This window comes from Mastomys coucha, unplaced genomic scaffold, assembly GCF_008632895.1.
Source record: "Mastomys coucha isolate ucsf_1 unplaced genomic scaffold, UCSF_Mcou_1 pScaffold24, whole genome shotgun sequence".
Taxonomy (NCBI): domain Eukaryota; kingdom Metazoa; phylum Chordata; class Mammalia; order Rodentia; family Muridae; genus Mastomys; species Mastomys coucha.
The window spans coordinates 1115063-1135518 of record NW_022196907.1 but is presented as its reverse complement, the minus strand read 5'-3'; the positions used below and the strand labels follow the sequence as shown (position 1 = coordinate 1135518).

Here is a 20456-nt window from a genome sequence, read left to right as displayed (position 1 = left end):
TGAATACTGAGATATAGAGCTGGTGCTTTACTAGAGCTGTCACCTCTATTGATTAGTGTTCATCGTACTGGAATGTACTCTGCACATTACCAGGGGAGAAAGCTAACCATCAATCCAGCTCCAAACAGTGTGATCTACAATAGTGACCTGTCTGCATGATATGCTGTGGCACAAGTAAGCAATCCCTGTCTGGTTGGATTATAGGCCTAATTCATGGGATGGCATGTACACCTGACACTGCTAGGGTAGCCAAGGTCCCGCGTCTAAGGAGGCCATCAACCTAGGGGAAACCCAGATACTACTGTTCTTTGAAAGCAGTGATTCTCAACCTGTAGGTCATGACTCCATTGACAAACCTCTATCCTCAAATACATTTACAATTCATAACAGTAGCAAAATTAGTTATGAAGTAACAAAAATAATTTTATGGTTGGGGGTTGCAACAACATAAGGAACTATATTAAAGGGTCACAATATTAGGGTGGTTGTGAACTACTGTGCTAAAGGAATGTAGCAATAAAATGACTCCTAATGACATTCTGCTCTATTCAGAGATCAGTGCTTTGATCAACCACCATCAGAGATGCTTCCCCAGGGGACAGTTGGGAACAAATACAGAGACCCAAAATGGACAATGTGCAGAGCCTGAGAGACTTTGGAAAACTTAGTTGTAAACAGAATGTCTCCATCAAATCCCTCTCTATGTATGAACTTACTTGGTAGCAGGCTACTATGCATCCTTCACAGATCCAAAGCAAATGGGGCTCTAGTGCTGAGAGGGGACAGAGACACATCCCTAACTAAGAAGCTATCTCCAATTGATAACTGCTAGCAACAAAAGAATTGGACTTCCATAAGGGACTAGCAATGGGTATACTCACCATACCTAAGGGTAGGGCCCAAGTCCAGCAGTGGATGGCCAACACCAAACAATGATATTGTTGGACATGTTTTATCTCATAGGGCTGTATTTGTATTTTTTCCTTATTTTTTTTTGTTTATTATAGTTTCCAATTTTGTTTGTAAGGATATGTGCATGTATGTGTACCTCTACATGAGTATTTGTTTCTGGTGCACTTTCTTTTTCTTCTGTTTGTCTTTTTTCTGTTTGTCTTCTGTTTGCTTTTTAAAAATCTCATTTGTCTTTTTACTGGCCTGTTCATTTTCTAGGGAGAGAAACAAATTGGATTGGTGGGGAGGTAGGGAGCATCAAGAGAAGGGGAGGGGAAACCATGATCAAAATATACTGAATAAAAAAATTATTTTCAATTACAAGGGGTAATTGAAAGGGGATGGGGTAGATGTAAATCATATGTCTGGTGTGTAGTTCAAAATCTAGTGCATAGGTTTCCTAACCCATTCCTTGTAGGGTTTTCTCCCATGCTGAATAACATATATCTCTGAATGATAAACTTTCAGACAGGAAAACTGATTTCTAAGGTAGAAGTATTTAATAGAATTATAAAAAAATAACACTATGTCAAAATCAGAATAAGTAGTCATGGGTATTATTTCCCTTTGCATACCTATATCCAATCATGGTTTCTAGCCATTCTTAAATTAACAAAGAATACAGAATCAAGGTAGTGTGTCAACAGAAGTGTTGTATTAAAGCTATCAGCCCCAGAAAACAGAAAACACAAAGTGAATTCGAGCAACTGTTTGCAACTTTGTTGTGCATCAGAAAGTACTTTACTGTGATAAACCACAATCAGGACAGCGTGGGCAAATCATCAGGGGAAGTCCACCCTCTGCTTTTAGAATTCCCAAGTTTAGCCATCCAAAAGGGGTAGAGACAAAAACACACCACTATATGAAGTACCAGCTGGCTCCCTTCTGCAGGATTTCTCTGAACTTCAGACTCTGGAGTAAGAAGATACCTTTTCACAGACTCCTGTAGATTTTAAGTTAAACGAGGTTTCCCCTAACCATAACACAGTTACTACTCTCATTTCAACACCATTGACACTGATGCAGAGCATATTCCATCTCTCAGTGTCAAATGACTATTCTTCACTTAAAAATCAGTCAACAGTTCATTGGGTTCCACATCATGGACTACTGTCACCATTTTGGCACTAGTATAATTTTTACTAGCTTCTGACATTCTCTTACATAACACTTTAGTACATGACTGAAATGGTAAGTTCTGTGTTCAAACTATGACAACAGATTCAAAGGAGGAACTAAAGCTTCTCAGTCATGTGTTGATTCTTTAAGGTGACTGCCTTTCAAAATGACACATTTTAAACAATCTCAGATGGTCCCAGGTTTCTAGTTCTCAGTCTACTGATAGACAATACCACTTGATTAAAGGACCTACGATCTCCACCACTCCCTATATTCAATATACTACACAGTAATGTCTCACAGTTAAAACGGTTTTGGCCATTTAAGTATCTAACCACATAAATATCTGAAGTTTTAATATTCTAAAACTGTAGAACATAGCTATAAAGATACACAGGCCATTGTACGGTTTTTCAAACTTGGCACTAAGGACATTTTGGACTGGGCAATTCTTTCCTGTGACAATTATGCTAAACATAGCATATGGCATATAGCAGAACCTGTAGCCTCTACTGAGACTGGTAGCAGCCTACACCTATTTACTCTGATCACTAAAAAACATCCCACAATCCCAAATGTCTTCTGGGAGCCCAAACTCCACTAAAGAATCACTGGATAGAAACTTGACTGTAGACATCATTTTGTAAACATGGGGTGCACAAATAAGACAGAACTTTATGCAGTATTACTAATGTAGAAGTGTCTAGCAGACCTTCTGCTATTCTGTTTATGTTGGGCAGAGCGTTTATATAATACACTACTGAAGCACACAGCTACCAATGTATTCCTATTATTTTCCTAAACACTGACATTAAACCGGGGTGGTGATGGGGTCGCTAATCCAGGACCACCTTTACATGAACTCATGGGGAAGCTACAGTTCATAGACGTTTGCGAAGCCCATGACCAAGAACAGTCATGGCAAATGCCCTTCTTTCTGAATCCTCAGTCTCTCCTTCTCCACCTGCAAGCGCTCCTTTTCTATCTGCAGCTTCTCTGTTTCAAACTTCAAAAACTGCAGCCGATCTTTTTCCAGCTGTAGGCGCTCCCGCTCCAGTTTCAACTTCTCTGCTTCGACGTCCTGGGGCTGCAGCATGGATTTCTCGCCCTGGCCGAGTTCGTTCTCTAGGGCCGGTTTCTCGGTGCTGACCAGTTGCAGCCTCCACTTCTCTCTCTCGATCTGCAGCCTCTCCTTCTCCAGCTGCAGGCGCTCGTGCTCCAGGTCCAGGTGACGCAGACGCTCTTTCTCTATCTGCAGCCGCTCCTTTTCCACCTGCAGCCTTTCTGCCTCAATATCCAGACGGCGTTTCTCCAGCTCCAGCTTCTGTTTCTCTATGTTCATGAGCAGATGGGGGTCATCATAGGTGGGTCTGGATGGTGTGGAATTGAGGGTGAAAAACTCATCAATGTGAGGGAAGTCAGGGGGCTCATTTTCCCTCCTGGAATCTGGTATGACAGATGACAGCATCTCTTCCTCTTCCTCAATCTCAAACTGACAGAAAAGAAAAAAATACTAATTTAGTATTTGCTTTTGTCATTATCAGTTTGCTCCATCACTGGCCTTTTAATTATTATTATTTCATTTCTTACTTATTTGTGTACATGTATGTATATGTAAGTGCAGGACAATGTGGGCCAGAGCACAAAGCAGGGTTTTTCTTGTTTACCATGAGGCAAGCTTGAAGCTAGTGGACTGGAGGTTTCAGGTCTATTCTCCTAGGTCTGTCACAGCAGTGTTGGGGTTACAGATGCATGCCACAGCATTCTGCTTTAATGGGAAGTTGCAGGGATGTCAGGCTTGTGCCACTTGCACACTAAACCTTCTCCCCAGACCTGCCTCAATACTTTTTGATGGCTTTCTAGGCTGTTTGATCACATAGAACTACTTAATTTGAACTATTACGATTATTTAAAGTACCTAATGTCACTAACATGTATCACTGAGGTAATTGATTACATTTAGCTGAGAGAACTGGTCACCAGGAGAAAACCAAAGGGTTGTTATCTGTTGCCTGTGATCTTCCTCAGCACGTCTGGATCACTGATAAAGAAAACACGCATCACAGGTTACCACTTACTTCCGGACTCTGAGGATCCCTTTCCTCTTCTTCTACTTTGACCTCCGTTAAGGATCCACCTGCGTCCCGGAAATCTGTCACATTCTGCCACTCAAAATTTGCATCATTTCGGAAGGCAATTTTTTCATCTATTTCTTCAGTAAGAGAGTCATCTAGATCAGATGTGGGCAGAGGAAACCCAGAACCAACCAGCTTCATGTTGGCCTTCATCCTCTTCCTTTTCATGAGTGCGCGCCAATCCAGGTAGCGCCTCTTCACCTCCGTGCCTGTCCTCTGCTCTCCTTCTCCCACAGCATTCACACACTGTGCGATCTCTTCCCAGGCCATGCGCTTCATCACGTTTATCGTTGTGTTCAGCTGCTTGGAAAAAATGACTTCCTTCCTCTTGGTAATTTCTTTCAAAAGGGTCTGAGTTTCCTGAACACTAAAATTGCTTTTCCTTTTCCTTTTCAATTGCTTCATTTTTAAAAATTCAGTGCAGATTTGAACAGCAAAAAGAACTGTGCAAAGAATGAGAAGAGTGTGCCAAAACAAACAAACAAACAAACAAACAAAAAAATCCCTTGTTGGCTCTTAGTTCAAATCACTGAGATTTCCAATTATCTAGTCCTGGAGGCCAGTTAGATACCTAAAGGAGAAAAAAAAAAAATATATCAATCAATGTATAACTCACACAACATACTGCAACCAGTAACCTGTATTACTAAACACCACCACCATCATAAACAACAACAACAACACTACCTGTCTAAACACAGCTTGAAACCACTGGTTACCAACCATGGCTCATATAGCCTGTGAAATTGGATTCTCCCTCAGTTTATCTGAACAAAGTTCACAATTTGGGCTCATTTATGTGAAAATATTTTGGCATGAATTCAAAACACAAAGGATATACCCCTTTCTGAAGCAAAAATAAAGCAAATGTACAAGGCTAAATTGAATCAGGAAATATTTAAGTCTACCACTGTTTGAGCCCACTCTTACAGTGTTACAAGTAAATGCTAATTCCTCATTTTTTAAAATTTAACAACAAAGCATTTTGTTACCATGTAGAACCTTGTTCGGTATTTTTTCTAGCTCTCAAGGATCTCTAATCAACTGTGCATATTTAATAATATCACCAAAAATATGTCCATCATATGTTTTAGTTCCTGCCATCTTTAAGGAACAATATCCTTCCGAAGAGCCACTTTCCAAAGAAACAGTCAGAAACAGAGTCCAGAGAATTGAATGTTCTGAAGTGCAGAAATGAACTTGCAAAACTCCCTGTCAGTTTCACAAATACACAGAAAGAACCAAGTCTGCAAAACCAAGAGGACTGCAAGCAAGCTATCTGTAAAACACACAGCATGTCTACAGCTATCTGTAAAACACACAGCATGTCTACAGCTATCTAACGGTAACTAAAGTCCAGTGAATCAGAATGGACAATCAAGGCCAGCATGCCCACAGTACCTTTCCAGTCAGATAAAAGCCTTTTTTGAATACAATTTAAGAAAAACTATTTCTAAATTACTGTTGAAAGACAGTATGTGGTATTGTTAAGAGCAGATTCTGGAGTCAGACCCCTGGGGTAGAACACTAGCCCTGCAGCATGAATGCAAGTGAGACTCACTCAGACTCAGAGGTAGCCACATTTCAGGCCTGGATACAAAGTGGGCCTTCTTCTCAAGGTAAAATGCAGTTCATTGGCAGAGCAGTGCCCTAGCATGTGCAAGGCCCTGGGCTCTACCTTCAGTACTGGGGTGGGGTGGAGGTGGGGGTGTGGAGAAAGGGGAGATTAAAAAGGAGAGATGGAATGAAAATGAATCCTAGATCAGCCTGAATAACTATGGCTTAAAAAACTTAACCTCCCCATGTATGATTTCACTTTTAAAATTATATGCTGCTTAGCAGAGATTCAGCAAAAAATATGCATTTTAAAATATACAGGAGACTAGACCTGCCCATCCATCCATCCATCCATCCATCCATCCATCCCAGGCTAGCCTAAGTACTGGGATTACAGGCATGAGCCACCATGACCAGCTTCCAGTGCACATTCTAAAGTGACATGGTATCTTATTTTGTACTCACTGCTTTTCACAAACTGAACAGACATGTACAGGGTGTTAACAAATAAGGCATATAAGGTCTAGAGCACATCACCATCAATAAAAACCCACTTAGACTGAGGAAGAAGGATCAGCTAAACCCAGTAGTTGGAGGCCAGACTGGACAACAGAATAAAAACCCATCTCAAAGCCAAAAATCAAGCTCCCCCCCACCACCAAAAAACATATAGAGAAAGCAAGGCATGATGTGGGGCCTATAGATGCTAAGTGATTTCCTTTCAGAGATGATTAAGAAAGGCATCTTTTGTCATAAAGGGCTTACAGCACCTAAAAGGTCAATTTACTTTTAGAAAGAAAAATGCCTACTAGAATGATACAGAGATCATATCTACTTTTAAGTCCTGTTTACTGGGAACTCAAAAAATGCAAGCTAAGCTAATCCAGATTTTAAAATAGCTATTTGGAGAATAACGTTTTTACAAGGAGAATGTATTTTGACAATTATCCCAACCTCTATGGAAATTCTGACTAGATGAGACAACTGGAATACCCATCGTCAAACTGAATAAAAACTCATTCATCAAACATAAACTGCTTAAAACCCTGCCAGAGGAGGCCTACTACAGCACCAAAGATAAGTTAACCCTGCCCTACTGTTCCTTTCTTCCTCTTCGAGAGCCCCGTCCGTACATCATTATTCTCTGGCCACTCCCTCCAGCAAACGTGAGTGCACGTACATACACAAGCATAGCACCATTCACTGTGAAACTGCTCTAAATCCTACAACATAGCTTTATGCTCCGTTTTAAACTTCATGACAGCCATATCAGAGAACAAGTATAAATAAATTATAGTTTATCCAAAATAGCTTCAATATAAAACTCATTTAAGCTATTAAGGAATGTTGCATTTTTTTTATATAAATAATCTCAAACCAATATTATGTAAACCCAGTGCTTGGAATTGGATGTAGACTCCGTCGTGTGTGAAAGCCAAGTCTTTTACCACAGAGTTTTATCTCTACTCTAAACCCAGAATATAGTTTTCATTTTTGACTCTACTTGGACTAATCATTTTTATGCTCAATGCTAACATGTTACTATATGCTACTATACTGAACTGCACAGCTACTGAAGTCCCAGTCACTGTCTTAGCACTATTACCATATATTCCTTCCTCTAGCATATCTTTCCAACACCCATGGTGTCTACCCTTCTGTCTTCAGAATCAAATACATCCTCAGAAAGCCTTCACTCCAAAGTCCGCTAAATGTGTGAGTGTGTGTGTACACACGCATACACACACTAATGCATGGGTTTTCGAATGTTGAGTCCTTCCTCCATCACTCTCTACTTTACTTTCTGGGACAGCTGGGTATCAGGAATAGAACTCAGGTCCTCATGCTTCTGCAGCAGGCATTTTACTGAATGAACCAAGTCTCTAGTTCCTGAAGTCCTTGATACGGTGCTATACTACCAATCTGTATTATAATCAATTATATTCTTAGAGGCATGAAAAAATAATCATGAATATATTATTCCTTCTATCAACTAGCTTATAACCTAGTTAACTGGAGGCATGAAAGGTACACAGAAGAATCAGAATAGAGTCCAGAAGCTGAAAGTTGTGAACAGTTTTTACTATGCAGAGTTGTGTGCCAGTATATCACTTAAAGTCCCTTTGGTCTCAAGTAAATGAGCTTTACATACATGTCTACTAGCTGATAAATGAGACAATACCACTCATAGCATTTAAAGATTAAAAGTGATAATCTAATGAACCGATGATGACTAAGATACAATAAGCTCACAAGTATCAGCTACCATTGTTATGTCTTAGTATGGACCTGCACATAACTAGTTCTTTACTGGATCATTAACCCTAATACATGAAGATTATTAGAATAGAAACAAACTATATGGAGTTTCCAGACTCAGAAATCTTTAATAGCATCCAAAACAGATTTTGAAAAGGAAATAACAATTTGGGCCATATACAACAATAGACTTATGAAGGATAGAAATCAAAAGGAAACATGTCGGGAATTAAAGTAAGAAAACTGGATTGAGGCCTAATACCAGCCACTCTTTAACGCTGGATTAGTAAAACCCTATAGTTTACTGAGAAATTGTACCAAAAGAGAAAAATGTAACTGTAAAAAGTAATACTTCTTTTCAATTCAAGGAACTTTCTTCCTATATAGAGAAATATATTACTGAAATATTGTATACAAGGTCTTTAATAAAATAATGACTGCTATTAACAATAGACTCTTGTGCAGTATAAAGCATCAGATTTTGCTACTCTCAAAATTCAAGATCAGTTTACTCACTGGACTGTTCTAATGGCATTGTTAAAATAGCAGGCTTTTTAACTAACCAGAATCTATGTGTTTTTAACTCCTCAGTAATTCTTGTCAAACTGCATAGCCTTCCCAACCCCTCCTGACAGTTCTTCTGTCTATATTTAGAGTTTACAAAGTGGCATCCCTTTGTCTTCGATTGAGCTATGCTGAACTAATGAACTGCCATTTATAAAATACGCTTCACTGCATTTTTAACCTCAATGGACTTGATATCAGAACCTGGGATGGCTATCCTTGGTTGTCAGCTTGGCATTACACCAAAAATGGAGGGTTCATCTCTGAGTGATTTTTGCTTAATTTCATGTAGGAAAGTCTATTTCCAATCCAGATCTTTAAGGTAGGAAGACACACCTTTAATCCACGTCATCTGAGCTGAGAAAATCCACCTCTAGTCTGGGCCACATCTTCTGCCTGAACCCTATGTAGACACATGGAAGGAAGCTTATGCTCTTTGCCTGCTTGTTCTCATCTCACTAGTCCATTCCTTCACTATCATTAGAGCCTACTTGTCTGGGATTCCAGACTATGCTGATGACCAGCTGAGACATCCAGCCCCCTAAATTGAGCAACTGGACTCTTGGACTTCCCATTCATAGCCAGCCAGCCACAGTTGGATTAGCTAGACTGCAGCCTGTAAGTCATATATATATATATATATATATATATATATATATATATATATATATGTATGTATATTAGACTCATTATATTCATATATATTCTTACATATACATATGTGTATATGTATATACACATATATGTGTATATATACATTCTTTCTAGAAGTTCTGTTACTCTAGAGAATCCTTATTCTGGTCAGTCTTCAGTTAATCCAGGAAAAGCTTTTACCTGAAGCCTTGACAGTACTGAGTTAAAGAACATTCGAGCATCAGTATAGCCAGAGGTAAAGTTTGTTAGCTGCATTCACAAAAGTAAAAACTAGCTGATTATGAAGGTGTCTGTCTTTCTGTACCATTCCTAGTACCTTGATGCTGTGTATGAGAGGTTTGGATTTTCTGTCACGGACTCCCAAATAAGTTCATCAAAAGTATTTACTCAGCCCCTACATTTGGGGCACCATTTGTGGTTGCTAGGGTTAGAACAGGTCATAAAATGTACAGTTATGCCATTTTTGATGTACAACATGTCCTCTTTATTGTTTTCATCCTGTTCTTACAATAAGGAACTCGATAGTCAAAGTCACTAAGTCTCAGACCCCCAGTGTTCAAACCCCAGACAGCAGCTGTTTTCCTTGACTTCCTCACCATTCGGAAAGTTGTGGAGGACTTCATTCCACAATTATTCTTTACTGTACAGAAACAGAAATGCTTGCTGTGCAGTGCACTCACATAACCACCAAAGATGTACTGTGAGTTGTAACGATTAAATGAACTTTCTAGGTTTTTGTCTAACATACAACTAATAGATCTGAGAAAACTCTGGCAATAAAATCTAGATTAAGAAAGAAAGAGGGGGAGAGAGAGAAAGAGAGAGGGACAGAGGCAGGGAGGGAGGGAGAGAAGGAGGGAGGGAGGGAGAGAGGAAGGAAAGAAGGAAGGAAGGAAGGAAGGAAGGAAGGTGGGTGAGAGAGGGAAGGGGGAAGAGATATTAAATTCACTAAGCAGTTAAGAAAAGCATTCCAGATCTACAAACTTCCCTCCACCCCATCTCACTCTAATCTCATTTCAAGAGTGACTTTCCTTCCCCCAATATTATTACAGGACAATTATTTTCCTTCCTCTAAAACTTGAGTTGATAAACACAACTTAAGTTTGCTTAAGGGTCTCGTGCTACGAAGTAACGGTGGGAAGGTGCAGTTGAGGCTTCTTGGAAGACGGGGATTCCACAGCCTGGAGTTTGCGGTGGGGGAGGGGTCAAGGTGGTGCAGCGCCCAACTGTAGTCCAGGCAACTTGGAGGGTATTTTTCCTTTCCGAATGGTCAGCAATAGGCCTACCTAGGTTTCCCTCTCTTCTACAGCGGCCCAGAGCTGCTTCGTCTCCCTAGTCAGGTGACAATTATGAGTGGGACTTTTCTCCCCAGCCTCAGGATCCTGCGCTCTACAATGCCAAGGCCAAAGCTCACAGAGGCGACACCCCACAGAGAACCACCCAGCCAAGTCTTCTCTGGTCCCTCGAGCTCCCCAGTCCCCGCTGCTCCGCTGCAACCCAACACTCACCTGCGACCCCGGGGCACCTCTGTCGGATCGCCCCTGAGGGTGCTGGAAAAGAGATGCTTCATGCAGTTCCCGCCCACCAACTTCTGCCTGCCCCGATTGGCTAAGATGGCTGTTGCTCATGGATTGCTGCTAATCCATTTGTCCAGGGGGGATTGCCACTCTACCTGAGAGCCCGCCTCAGGCCAGGTCTCACAATGGGAACCGAGTCCCAAACCGGTTCCGGGTTAGTGCCCTGGACACCGCCCCGAAGTGATTCGCCTCCTGTTCGGCACTCACTCTTTGCCACGTGACTCTGTCAATCAAGCGTGCTCTAGCAAATGATTGGTCCCTAGAGACAGGCTTGCCTCGGTGCTCCGCCCGATTAGGGCACTGGCCGCTCTATCTCCAAACTCCGCTCCTGTCCTTGACCCTCGACAAGGCCAAGGAAAAATGGAAACTCTTGGGTCCTCCTCCCCTACTCACCTAGCTGCGGTCTCCGTGGACCTCGACCTCCGACATTGCCTTTGCAGTTTTTAAATCAAAGAATCGTTTTTTTTTACTATTTACATCAAATGGAACATTTGGCTGGTGGGCGGTTTTTCCAGCGTTCTCCGTCTCCTCCCCCTTTATCCCTTCATAGCCCTAGGGGTTTACGTCTCCTTTGGCATTGTTATTGAACCTGGTTTCCTACTTCCTCGGTTTCAGGAATCTTCAATTCTCCCTGAATATTATTAATACCCATCCTCCCATAGCCCACTCTTCAAGTTAGAGTCAAATTGAGACACCTGCAGTTTCTCAGGGAAAATTCTTCCTAATGTGCAAAATCCTGCTTTTCTCTCAGGCTTTTTCAACATGGTCTCCCTTTTCACTTCACCCAGTTCTTCACTGCTCTTCTGAACTCTTTAGTGCCTTTGCCTTGCTGTGTTTCCACCCAGGAAGGCTTTTCCAGGATCAGAATTCATTTTGGAAATTATTTTCTAAAGTAACCCTTCCTTTACAGCTACTTCGCAGCTACTTCAATTTATCCCTCCAATATAAGTTTGCCAGATAAGAAAGGATGTCAAGTTAAATTTGAATAATAATTTCAGTGTGACATTCCACTTTTTTTATTTGTTGACTCTGACAACCCTGCTCAAGTGAGATCAACCACAACCTATATTTTCCCCATTATAGCTCTTCTTTGCATAGCAAAGCTTCTAGCATATAATCTTTTATAAAAAGATGTAAATAGATGAAAAATGTGTATAAATAACAAATCAATGTTTATTTCTAGAATAATACTTGCATAAACTATGAAGTATTTATGAACTATGGCCTTTGAAAATCAATGAACAATTTTAAGATTTTTATTATAATTTTGCCTAAAGAGAACAAAATTCACTTTTGCCATTTTGTGAGAGATACAGACACTTTGGTTTTTGGAGCAGAATCTCCTTTATGTAGAGCAAGCTGTCCAGGAACTTTACAATCCTCCTACCTCAGTAGCAACATAAACACTAGAAACCTTTATCCTGTAGAGCAGATATAAAAGTTCCCACCCCAAAATTCACTGCAGTGAGTGAATGTTTAGCAGGTTTGAAAATTCTGGATTATCTTAGTTGTCCATTGCCTTTACTACAGCTCTTTACCAATTTCTATGGAAGTCCTAGCAATACTACATCTGTAAGTTAAGTTACCTTTTTTGTATTTTACCCAAGTTCTTTGTTGGCAAGAAGTAAAAGAGGCTGTGATCAGCACACACAATTCAGATACCAGCAAGGTCCCAAGTCTACCTAGAAAGTTCACCTTTGTCAACTTAACTGTTTACAGTTCTTGAGGGAAAGAGACAGGATTGCTCACAGGATTCTTTGATTTGCTCAACTATAGAACTATATGCTGAATTTTTTTTCTGTGGAAAGACAACATAGAGACACAGAAGTAGGGGGAAAAAGCACTGTGTGACCTAGTAATAAATACGGGTTTTTATCTATCTCCTCAAGCACCTGAACATGTCTTTTTTCTGCCTGATATATTGTTTGTTGTAGACCATTTTAGTACCTTCCATATTTATATTGTGAAATCTTAATCCTGGGTGATTGGTAATGAGGCCTTTGGAGGTAATTCTGTTCTGAGAGTGGAATCTTCTTAAGTGGAGATAGGGCTCCTATAAAAAGAGGATCTGAAATGTTCTTTTTCCCTTTCTGCCATATAGGGACCTAGCTAGACTACAACCATCTAAACAGTTCCCAAGGCAGAGTATCTGCCAGCACACTGACCTTGGACTTTCCAGCCTCGGTGATTTTGTTAAATGGATATTGACTGATGAAACCACCTAGTCTCTCTCTCTCTCTCTCTCTCTCTCTCTCTCTCTCTCTCTCTCTCTCCCTCCCTCCCTCCCTCCCTCCCTCCCTCTCTTTCTCTCTCTCTCTCTCTCTCTCTCTCTCTCTCTCTCTCTCTCTCTCTCTGTGTGTGTGTGTGTGTGTGTGTCTGTATGTATGTGATAGCAAGTTGGATGGACTAAACTACTGTTCATACATACAAGTTCCAGATACTAAAACCTGAAATTTAAGTACAGCTAACAAAAGTCAAATGTAGGAAATTCTGTAATTAGTTTTGATAGAATTCTAAGTTTATAAAAAGATAAACTAGAAGAGTATTTTATTATCATACTTTTACATATAATATTTTAATTTCTGTTCTCATGGTGTTATAATTGATGACTTTCACCTTGTCTATTAGTGATCAACCTGTGATTCCCATGTCTCCAGATGCACACAGTTGTCTCCCCTGCACTCTGCTCTCTTCTGAAAGGCATGTTCTATCACTTCTAGTAGTGTGCTTTTATATTGAACCACTTGATTTATCTAAAACTTTCAAAAGAGAAAAAACATACAGTAAAAGACTTTTTTCATTTTCTTAATTTTTCTCATTCCCAATAATCTGCACCTTGGAAATTCATCACTAGCCTTTTTTTTAATGTCTGCATTTTTGCTTGATATTTTACTCTTACTGCCTCTCCCTCACTTTACATTCTAATTTCTTTCTAGTTATTAGAGTATGTATATTATTAGAACATGTATAATCAAAGTGTGTGTGTAGATGATAATTTACTAGATAGAAAAAATATTCTGGTTCTCAATCATGAGTTCAAAAGCAGATAAGTAAGTCATACAGTATTTTTTAAATGCAAAAAGTTCCTGAAAATCCTCAAGTAATTTTTTGTTCTTATTAAGTTTTGTGACTCTGCTTTTCCCATGTTTTGTTCTTGGAACAAAACCAACACGTTTTTTTCATAAGTAGTGGATGTTCAATTTTAAATTATTTTAAATTTATAATTTAAAGATATTTCACATTTGTTTAAAGAGAAATCTAATTTTAGATGGTAAAAATATTTACTCTACTTTGTGAATTTTAAAAAATTCTGTTTATTTTTAAGCACATTTTTCAGCTTGATTGAAGTATAGCAAAATGTATGTCATATTCTATATTTTTCTGGCCAACAGAACTCCAATACATTATGTACATTGATAACCCCAGCCCTTCATTCTTCTTAGGGGATGAGGAGGGCTTTATTGTAATAAAATTTGGAATGGTGTCAGAATCCAAGGTTTCATTACTATAGCAACAGAGAACAATGGAAACACTAAATGTCAAATAAATTCAGTGTTACCATAGTAACAGTCAGGTGCTTCAACAAATACATTTTTACTTTTCTTTTGTTGGTCAGTTTCTTTAACGCTCTCATTTATATGAATACTCAAATGTGGGGAAAGTTTAGAATTATTTTTAAAAGAAAAGCTCTTCAACAGACAAAAGCAATTTGTTTCACTCTCCATCATGTTAAAAAACAAACAACAAACAAACAAACAAAACAAAACAAACAAACAGAATAAACCCTTACATGATTCACAATGAAAACCTTTTAGTGGAAATAGAAAGTCTCAGTTTTGTTCCACTTGGCTCCGTATTCTTCCACTTTTCTAATTTATGCTCAGACAGATTGAAGCACATCATTTAAACCATGTCTGCACTGCTGTTGCCTGAAATTTCAAACCACTTTCCCTGAGCCTTTGAATAGAGGTAATCGTGCCTTATGAAAAGAGGAGACTCTGTTCCCCTAGACCCAATCCCTCAGGCTTCTCCCTAGAATTGCAGGGGAACATCAGCTGCAGCCCTCCCCCAACCCCAACCTCCTACCTGCCATCTCTTATTAGCCTCTACCACCCCCACCCCCTGCCCATGCTTCCTGTGGATCGCACAGCCCATCCTTTCTGTCCTTTCCTACCTCTATTGGTTGCTATAGCCCAGGCCCCAACTCAGGTAGTCACCCCTTCCCTGCTCAACCTCAGGCCACTCCACAGAAAACAGGGTGGGCTGCCTGTGGAGATTCTCCATTCTCTCTGCTCCCCCGACACTCACCCCCCTCTCCCCAATATCTCAGGCTTCTCCCAAGCTCTGCAAAAGATCACCAACTGCAGCTTCCATTCTATCCAGACCACTTCTCCTGTGGAACCAAGGAACCATACCGTCCTGACCTCCTTACCCCAACTCATTGTTTTATCCCAGCTTCCAACACAAGCAGGCATTCAGTGAGAAGCCAACAGCAGATCAGGCAACTAATATTAGAAGCTTACAACCATCACACTTCCTGAAAATCCAGAGAAAATTGAAGCCAAGGAACAAAACACCCACCCAAGAAAGAACACTCTATTTTACCACAAAGGCACTTACTGTGCCATGTTCAGTGCAGTTCTATTCATAATATCCAGAAACTGAAAACAACCTAGATATCTCTCAACAAAAGAAAGAATAAATAAAAGGGAGTATTAGCTGTTTTAAAAAAAATGAAACCATGAAATTGCAGGGAAATGGATGGAAATAGAAAAAAAAAATCATCCTGAGTTAGGTAACCTATACTCAGAATGACAAATATGGTATGTATTCACTTATAGGTTCATATTAGCAATTAAGTAAATGTTCACCAAGCTACAATCCATAGACCCATCAAGCTTAAGTAAAGAGGAGAAGTCTAGGAGGGGAGGCAGACACATGGATCTCCCTGGGAAAGAGAAACTGAATAGATTTTGCAGTTCAACTGCAGACAGGTAGAGATTGAAGAGTAAGGGCTCAGGTAGCAGAGAAAATGGGATAGAAGGTGAGAATGAAGGGAGAGAAGGCTGAAGATGCTGGACATGTGGAATGGTATGGACACCTAGTGTACCGGGAAGGCTCTGGAATCTGTGAGGGTGATCCAAGTGAGGGTTCCTCATAATGGAGATACAGATTCTCAACTGATCATCCAGGCAAGGGTTCCAGTGGTGGAACTGGGGTGCATTTAATTCAGTTGTTTGCCAAGGAGTCCCTTGGAGATTTCCAAACAGTCCAGGTTGATTTAAAAACAGATGGGTTACCCTTTAAAAACTGACAGTCTGGCTCAGTTGCCAAGGACAGCATACACACAACTCATTGGACAAGAGAGGTTCAGGTGGTGCTCACACAGAGCTTTTACCCCCATGTTCTAGTCTCTTTGGTGTGGGAAGGCAGTCTGCAGGCTATGGAAAGAGAAAGATGGACAACTAAAACACAAACCTCCGACCAACAATCTGTACTGCCTGCAAGATGTGATGGGGCAATGGTGATACAGAACTTGTTTAAACATCCAACCTATGTCTAATTTAATTTGAAGCCCTTGCACAAGAGGGAACCCATGCCCAACACTGCTTGGATGTCCAGGAACTAGAGACTGGATAGCCCAGAAATCTAGGGTAGAACCAAACATAAGTAGTGTTTTAAAAGAAAGAAAGAAAAGAAAATCAAACAAAAAACAAAACAACAAAATGATTTCTAATGATTTCTAATGATTTCTGTTATACTCCTGGATCGGTGCCTTGTCTAGTCCTCATCAGAAAGTCTCTGGCAGCAGATGGGAGCTGATGCAGACACCCACAGCCAGACATTATATGAAGAGAAAGCCTAAATCTATGGGAGAGGATTGCAGAAGGATTGTAGAAATCAGAGCCGAAGTAGGACACCAGAAGAACATGGCCTACTGAGTCAATGAAGCACAATGCTCATAGGCTCATAGAGACTGAAGAGGCAAGCACAGGGTCTGCATCAAGTCTTCTGTCCATATGTTGTGGCCAATAATGATCATTCTGGAAACAAGAAATATTCCTAGGTACACTTGGGCTTTCAATACTTTATCCTCAGTATTATAATAGTAGCATGTACAGTATATCATTATTAGAATTATAGATCAGTCTATTGTTTACCACTTGTGACTGCCAGATTTGTTCATTCAACAAAAATTTGTTGAACGTCTGCTATATGATCAAATAAAATTTTCTACCCTCATGGACCTGTGTGAACTTCTTTGACTTCTATCATGGTTTCAGCAGTGCATAAATCCTGTTTATTTTCAAATTTTTAATTCTGCTTTTGAGTCAAGTTCCTGTCAGCTTTATATACCTTATATGCCTCTGCTTTTCTACATGACTCTTGCCTTTGCTATATCCTGAAGGCATCTTATAGTGTACAAAGTGTAAAAGCCATGATTATTTTAAAACAAACATATTTAAAAGGAAATATATTTGTGCAGGTTTTATGCTTGTCATTTAACAAAAAAAATTCAGAACTTTCTATCCTTACTAGGAACTATAAAAGAATATCAGCAAGACACTGAAGATTAGAAAAAAAAATGAGACAATAACAACAACTAAACTAAAAAAGGTGCCAATCCCTTTAATCATGAGGAAAAGGAGACAACATAAGGCAGAAATGTAGAAAAGGAACATTTCTCTGTCATTAATTACACACTACTGAAGCATGTATTAAGAAGTACATTACTTGATTTTTTTTTCTGCTGGCCATTTTATTACACTTGTTTGTATTATGTCTCTGGATTTGGACATTATTTTAAAATATATCATGAAGAAAGGTGTATGTCTTCCTTGTTTTATGTAGAAAACTAAATTAATTTTGTTGCATTGTTAAGAGTAGTCACAACTTATTTCAAGCCACTTTTTAAAAGCTCTGGACACTGCTTCTCCTGGGGGACAAGAATAACTACCATCAATTTATCATTTTATTTCTCTCTCATTCCCAAATCAAGTCAGTCTTTGATATTTGTTTTAGTGTTTTAATATAGCTGAATTATCCAACTTCCTTGACAATCTTAAACTACAAGAATATGTGCACTCCCAGATGACCCACTGTTCTAATAGGTCATATTTGATCCAACCGAGTCCTTGCTTTCCACTTCCTCTACTTCTGTTTACTGCTGTGCTTTTCTCATCATGTTTTTTTATTCATTAAACTAATAAAATATATTTTAAAATATACAACTTAGCATTGATTTTTTTAAGTCATCAAAATAATTTATAATAGTTAAATGGCTCTTAAATATAGATGATATTTCTGAAGCTAAAAGGAATATGCACTCAAACAGTTTATAACATCTATTTGCAACATTAAACATGATAGAAGTAGAAAAAAATCTCCTATGAAGTCATCTATGAAAGGAAATTGTGACAAGTTCCTGACTAGACAAAAACCATTCCTTCTCCAAGGGAAAATACACAGTATAACTGTGGCTTCATAGAATGAATTGGGTAGTGTTCCTTCTGTTTCTATTTTGTGAAATAGTTTGAAGAGTATTGGTATTAGGTCTTCTTTAAAGGCCTGATAGTATTCTGCACTAAACCCATGTGGTCCTGGGCTTTTGTTGTTGTTGTTGTTAGGAGACTTTTAATGACTGCTTCTATTTCTTTAGGGGTTATGGAACTGTTTACAAGGTTTATCTGTTCCTGATTTAACTTTGGTATTTGGTATCTGTCTAGAAAATTGTCCAATTCATCCAGATTTTCCAGTTTTGTTGAGTATAGGGTTTTGTAGTAGGATCTGATGATTTTTTAAATTTCCTTAGTTTCTGTTGTTATATCTCCCTTTTCATTTCTGATTTTGTTAATTTGGATACTGTCTCTATTCTGTCTGGTTAGTCTGGCTAAGGGTTTATCTATCTTGTTGATTTTCTCAAAGAACCAGCTCCTAGTTTGTTGACTCTTCGTATAGTTCTTTTGTTTCTACTTGTTGATTTCAGCCCTGAGTTTGATTATACCAGCCATTTTGGGTGTATTTGCTTCTTTTTCAGGTGTGCTCTTAAGCTGCTAGTGTATGCTCTCTCCTGTTTCTTTTTGGAGGCACTCATAACTATGAGTTTTCCTCTTAGCACTGCTTTCCTTGTGTCCATAAATTTGGGTATGTTGTGCCTTCATTTTCATTAAATTCTAAAGTCTTTAATTTCTATCTTTATTTCTTCCTTGGCCAAGTTATCATTGAGTAGAGAGTTGTTCAGCTTCCATATGTATGTGGGCTTTCTGTTGTTTTTGTTGCTATTGAAGACCAGCCTTAGTCTGTGGTGATCTGATAGGATGCATAGGATTATTTATCTTCTTGTATCTGTTGAGGCTTGTTTTGTGACCAATTATATGGTCAATTTTGGAGAAGGTACCATGAGATTCTGGGGAAAAGATATATTCTTTTGTTTTAGGATGAAATGTTCTATAAAAACTTGTTAAATCCATTTGGTTCATAAATTCTTGGAGTTTCACTGTGTCTCTATTTAGTTTGTGTTTCCATGAACTGTCCATTGATTAGAATTGGGTGTTGAAATCTCACACTACTATCGTGTGAGATGCAATGTATGCTTTGAGCTTTCATAAAGCTGCTTTTATGAATGTGGGTGCCCTTGCATTTGGAGCATAGACATTCAGAATTGAGAGGTTTTTTTTTGATAAATATGAAGTATCCTTCCTTATCTTTTTTTGATAACTTTTGGTTGTAAGTTGATTTTATTCAATGTTATAATGGTTAGTTCAGCTTGTGTTTTGGGACCATCTTCTTAGAAAATTGTTTTCCAGACCTTTGCTCTGAGGTAGTATCTACCTTTGACACTGAAGTATGTTTCCTGTATGCAACAAAATCTTGGGTCCTGTTTACATATCCAGTCTGTTAGTCTGTGTCTTTTTATTGGGGAATTGAGTCCACTGATGTTAAGAGATATTAAGGAAAGGTGATTATTGCTTCCTATTATTTTTGTTTTTAGAGGTAGAATTATATTTGTGTGGATATCTTCTTTTGGGTTTGTTGAAAGAAGACTAATTTCTTGCTTTTTGTAGGGTATAGTTTCCCTCCTTGTGTTGGAATTTTCCATCTATTATCCCTTGTGGGGGGATTTATGGAAAAATATTGTGTAAATTTGGTTTTGTCATTGAATACCTTGGTTTCTCCATCTATGGTAACTGAGAATTTTGCTGGGTATAGTAGCCTGGGCTGGCATTTGTGCTTTTTTAGGGTCTGTATTGTAGCCCGCGCAGTCATCTCGCTGGGAAGAAGACACGCAGACACACTAGGTTCCTTCTGCAGCGACACGTTTACTGCCCTCTCTCAGAGGGAAAAAGAGACCGAGCCAGTAATCCGCACTGCTTATATACACCATAGTGCGTAGTGTCTGCCCATGATTGGCTGTTCACTCATTACCCTATGTGACGCCCCAGAATGGGCCGTGACATGGCGTCTTTTCACTCTACGCACATGCACAAACAGTTCTCTATGTACATGGGCAAACAGTTGTTTATTTGACAGCGGAAGTAGGCGCCATCTTGCCATGGCCAATGCCGGCTCCTTACATCTCCCCCTTTTGTTTTAGTTAAAAGGGAAGGCCAAATGTAGCAAGTCAGAGAGTGCTTTTGCT

General features: G+C 39.3%; 1 protein-coding gene and 1 pseudogene across 2 annotated transcripts; one reads left to right on the top strand and one right to left on the bottom strand.

Moving 5' to 3' along the window:
* Positions 1–1429: 1429 nt before the first annotated feature.
* Positions 1430–10997, bottom strand: Msantd4 (Myb/SANT DNA binding domain containing 4 with coiled-coils). Of its 2 annotated transcripts, none has more exons than XM_031346446.1 (3): positions 10748–10997; positions 4149–4776; positions 1430–3562 (listed from the first exon to the last, which is right to left on the bottom strand). In XM_031346446.1, the coding sequence occupies exons 2-3, from the start codon at positions 4608–4610 to the stop codon at positions 2987–2989; spliced, it is 1038 nt and encodes a 345-aa protein (XP_031202306.1). In that variant the 5' UTR covers positions 4611–4776; positions 10748–10997; the 3' UTR covers positions 1430–2986. The 2 variants fall into 2 exon arrangements, with proteins under 2 accessions (XP_031202306.1, XP_031202307.1); XM_031346447.1 differs by lacking the exon at positions 10748–10997 and adding an exon at positions 8922–8972.
* Positions 10998–15866: 4869 nt separating this feature from the next.
* The window catches only part of LOC116074198, a 31753-nt pseudogene continuing 27163 nt past the window's right edge, over positions 15867–20456 (top strand).

Coding starts and splice junctions, on each gene's coding strand:
- Msantd4 (XM_031346446.1), bottom strand. CDS start 4,610: ATGAAGCAATTGAAAAGGAAAAGGAAAAGCAATTTTAGTGTTCAGGAA. Junction 3,563..4,148: donor GGGATCCTCAGAGTCCGGAA/GTAAGTGGTAAC, acceptor CTTTTCTGTCAG/TTTGAGATTGAGGAAGAGGA.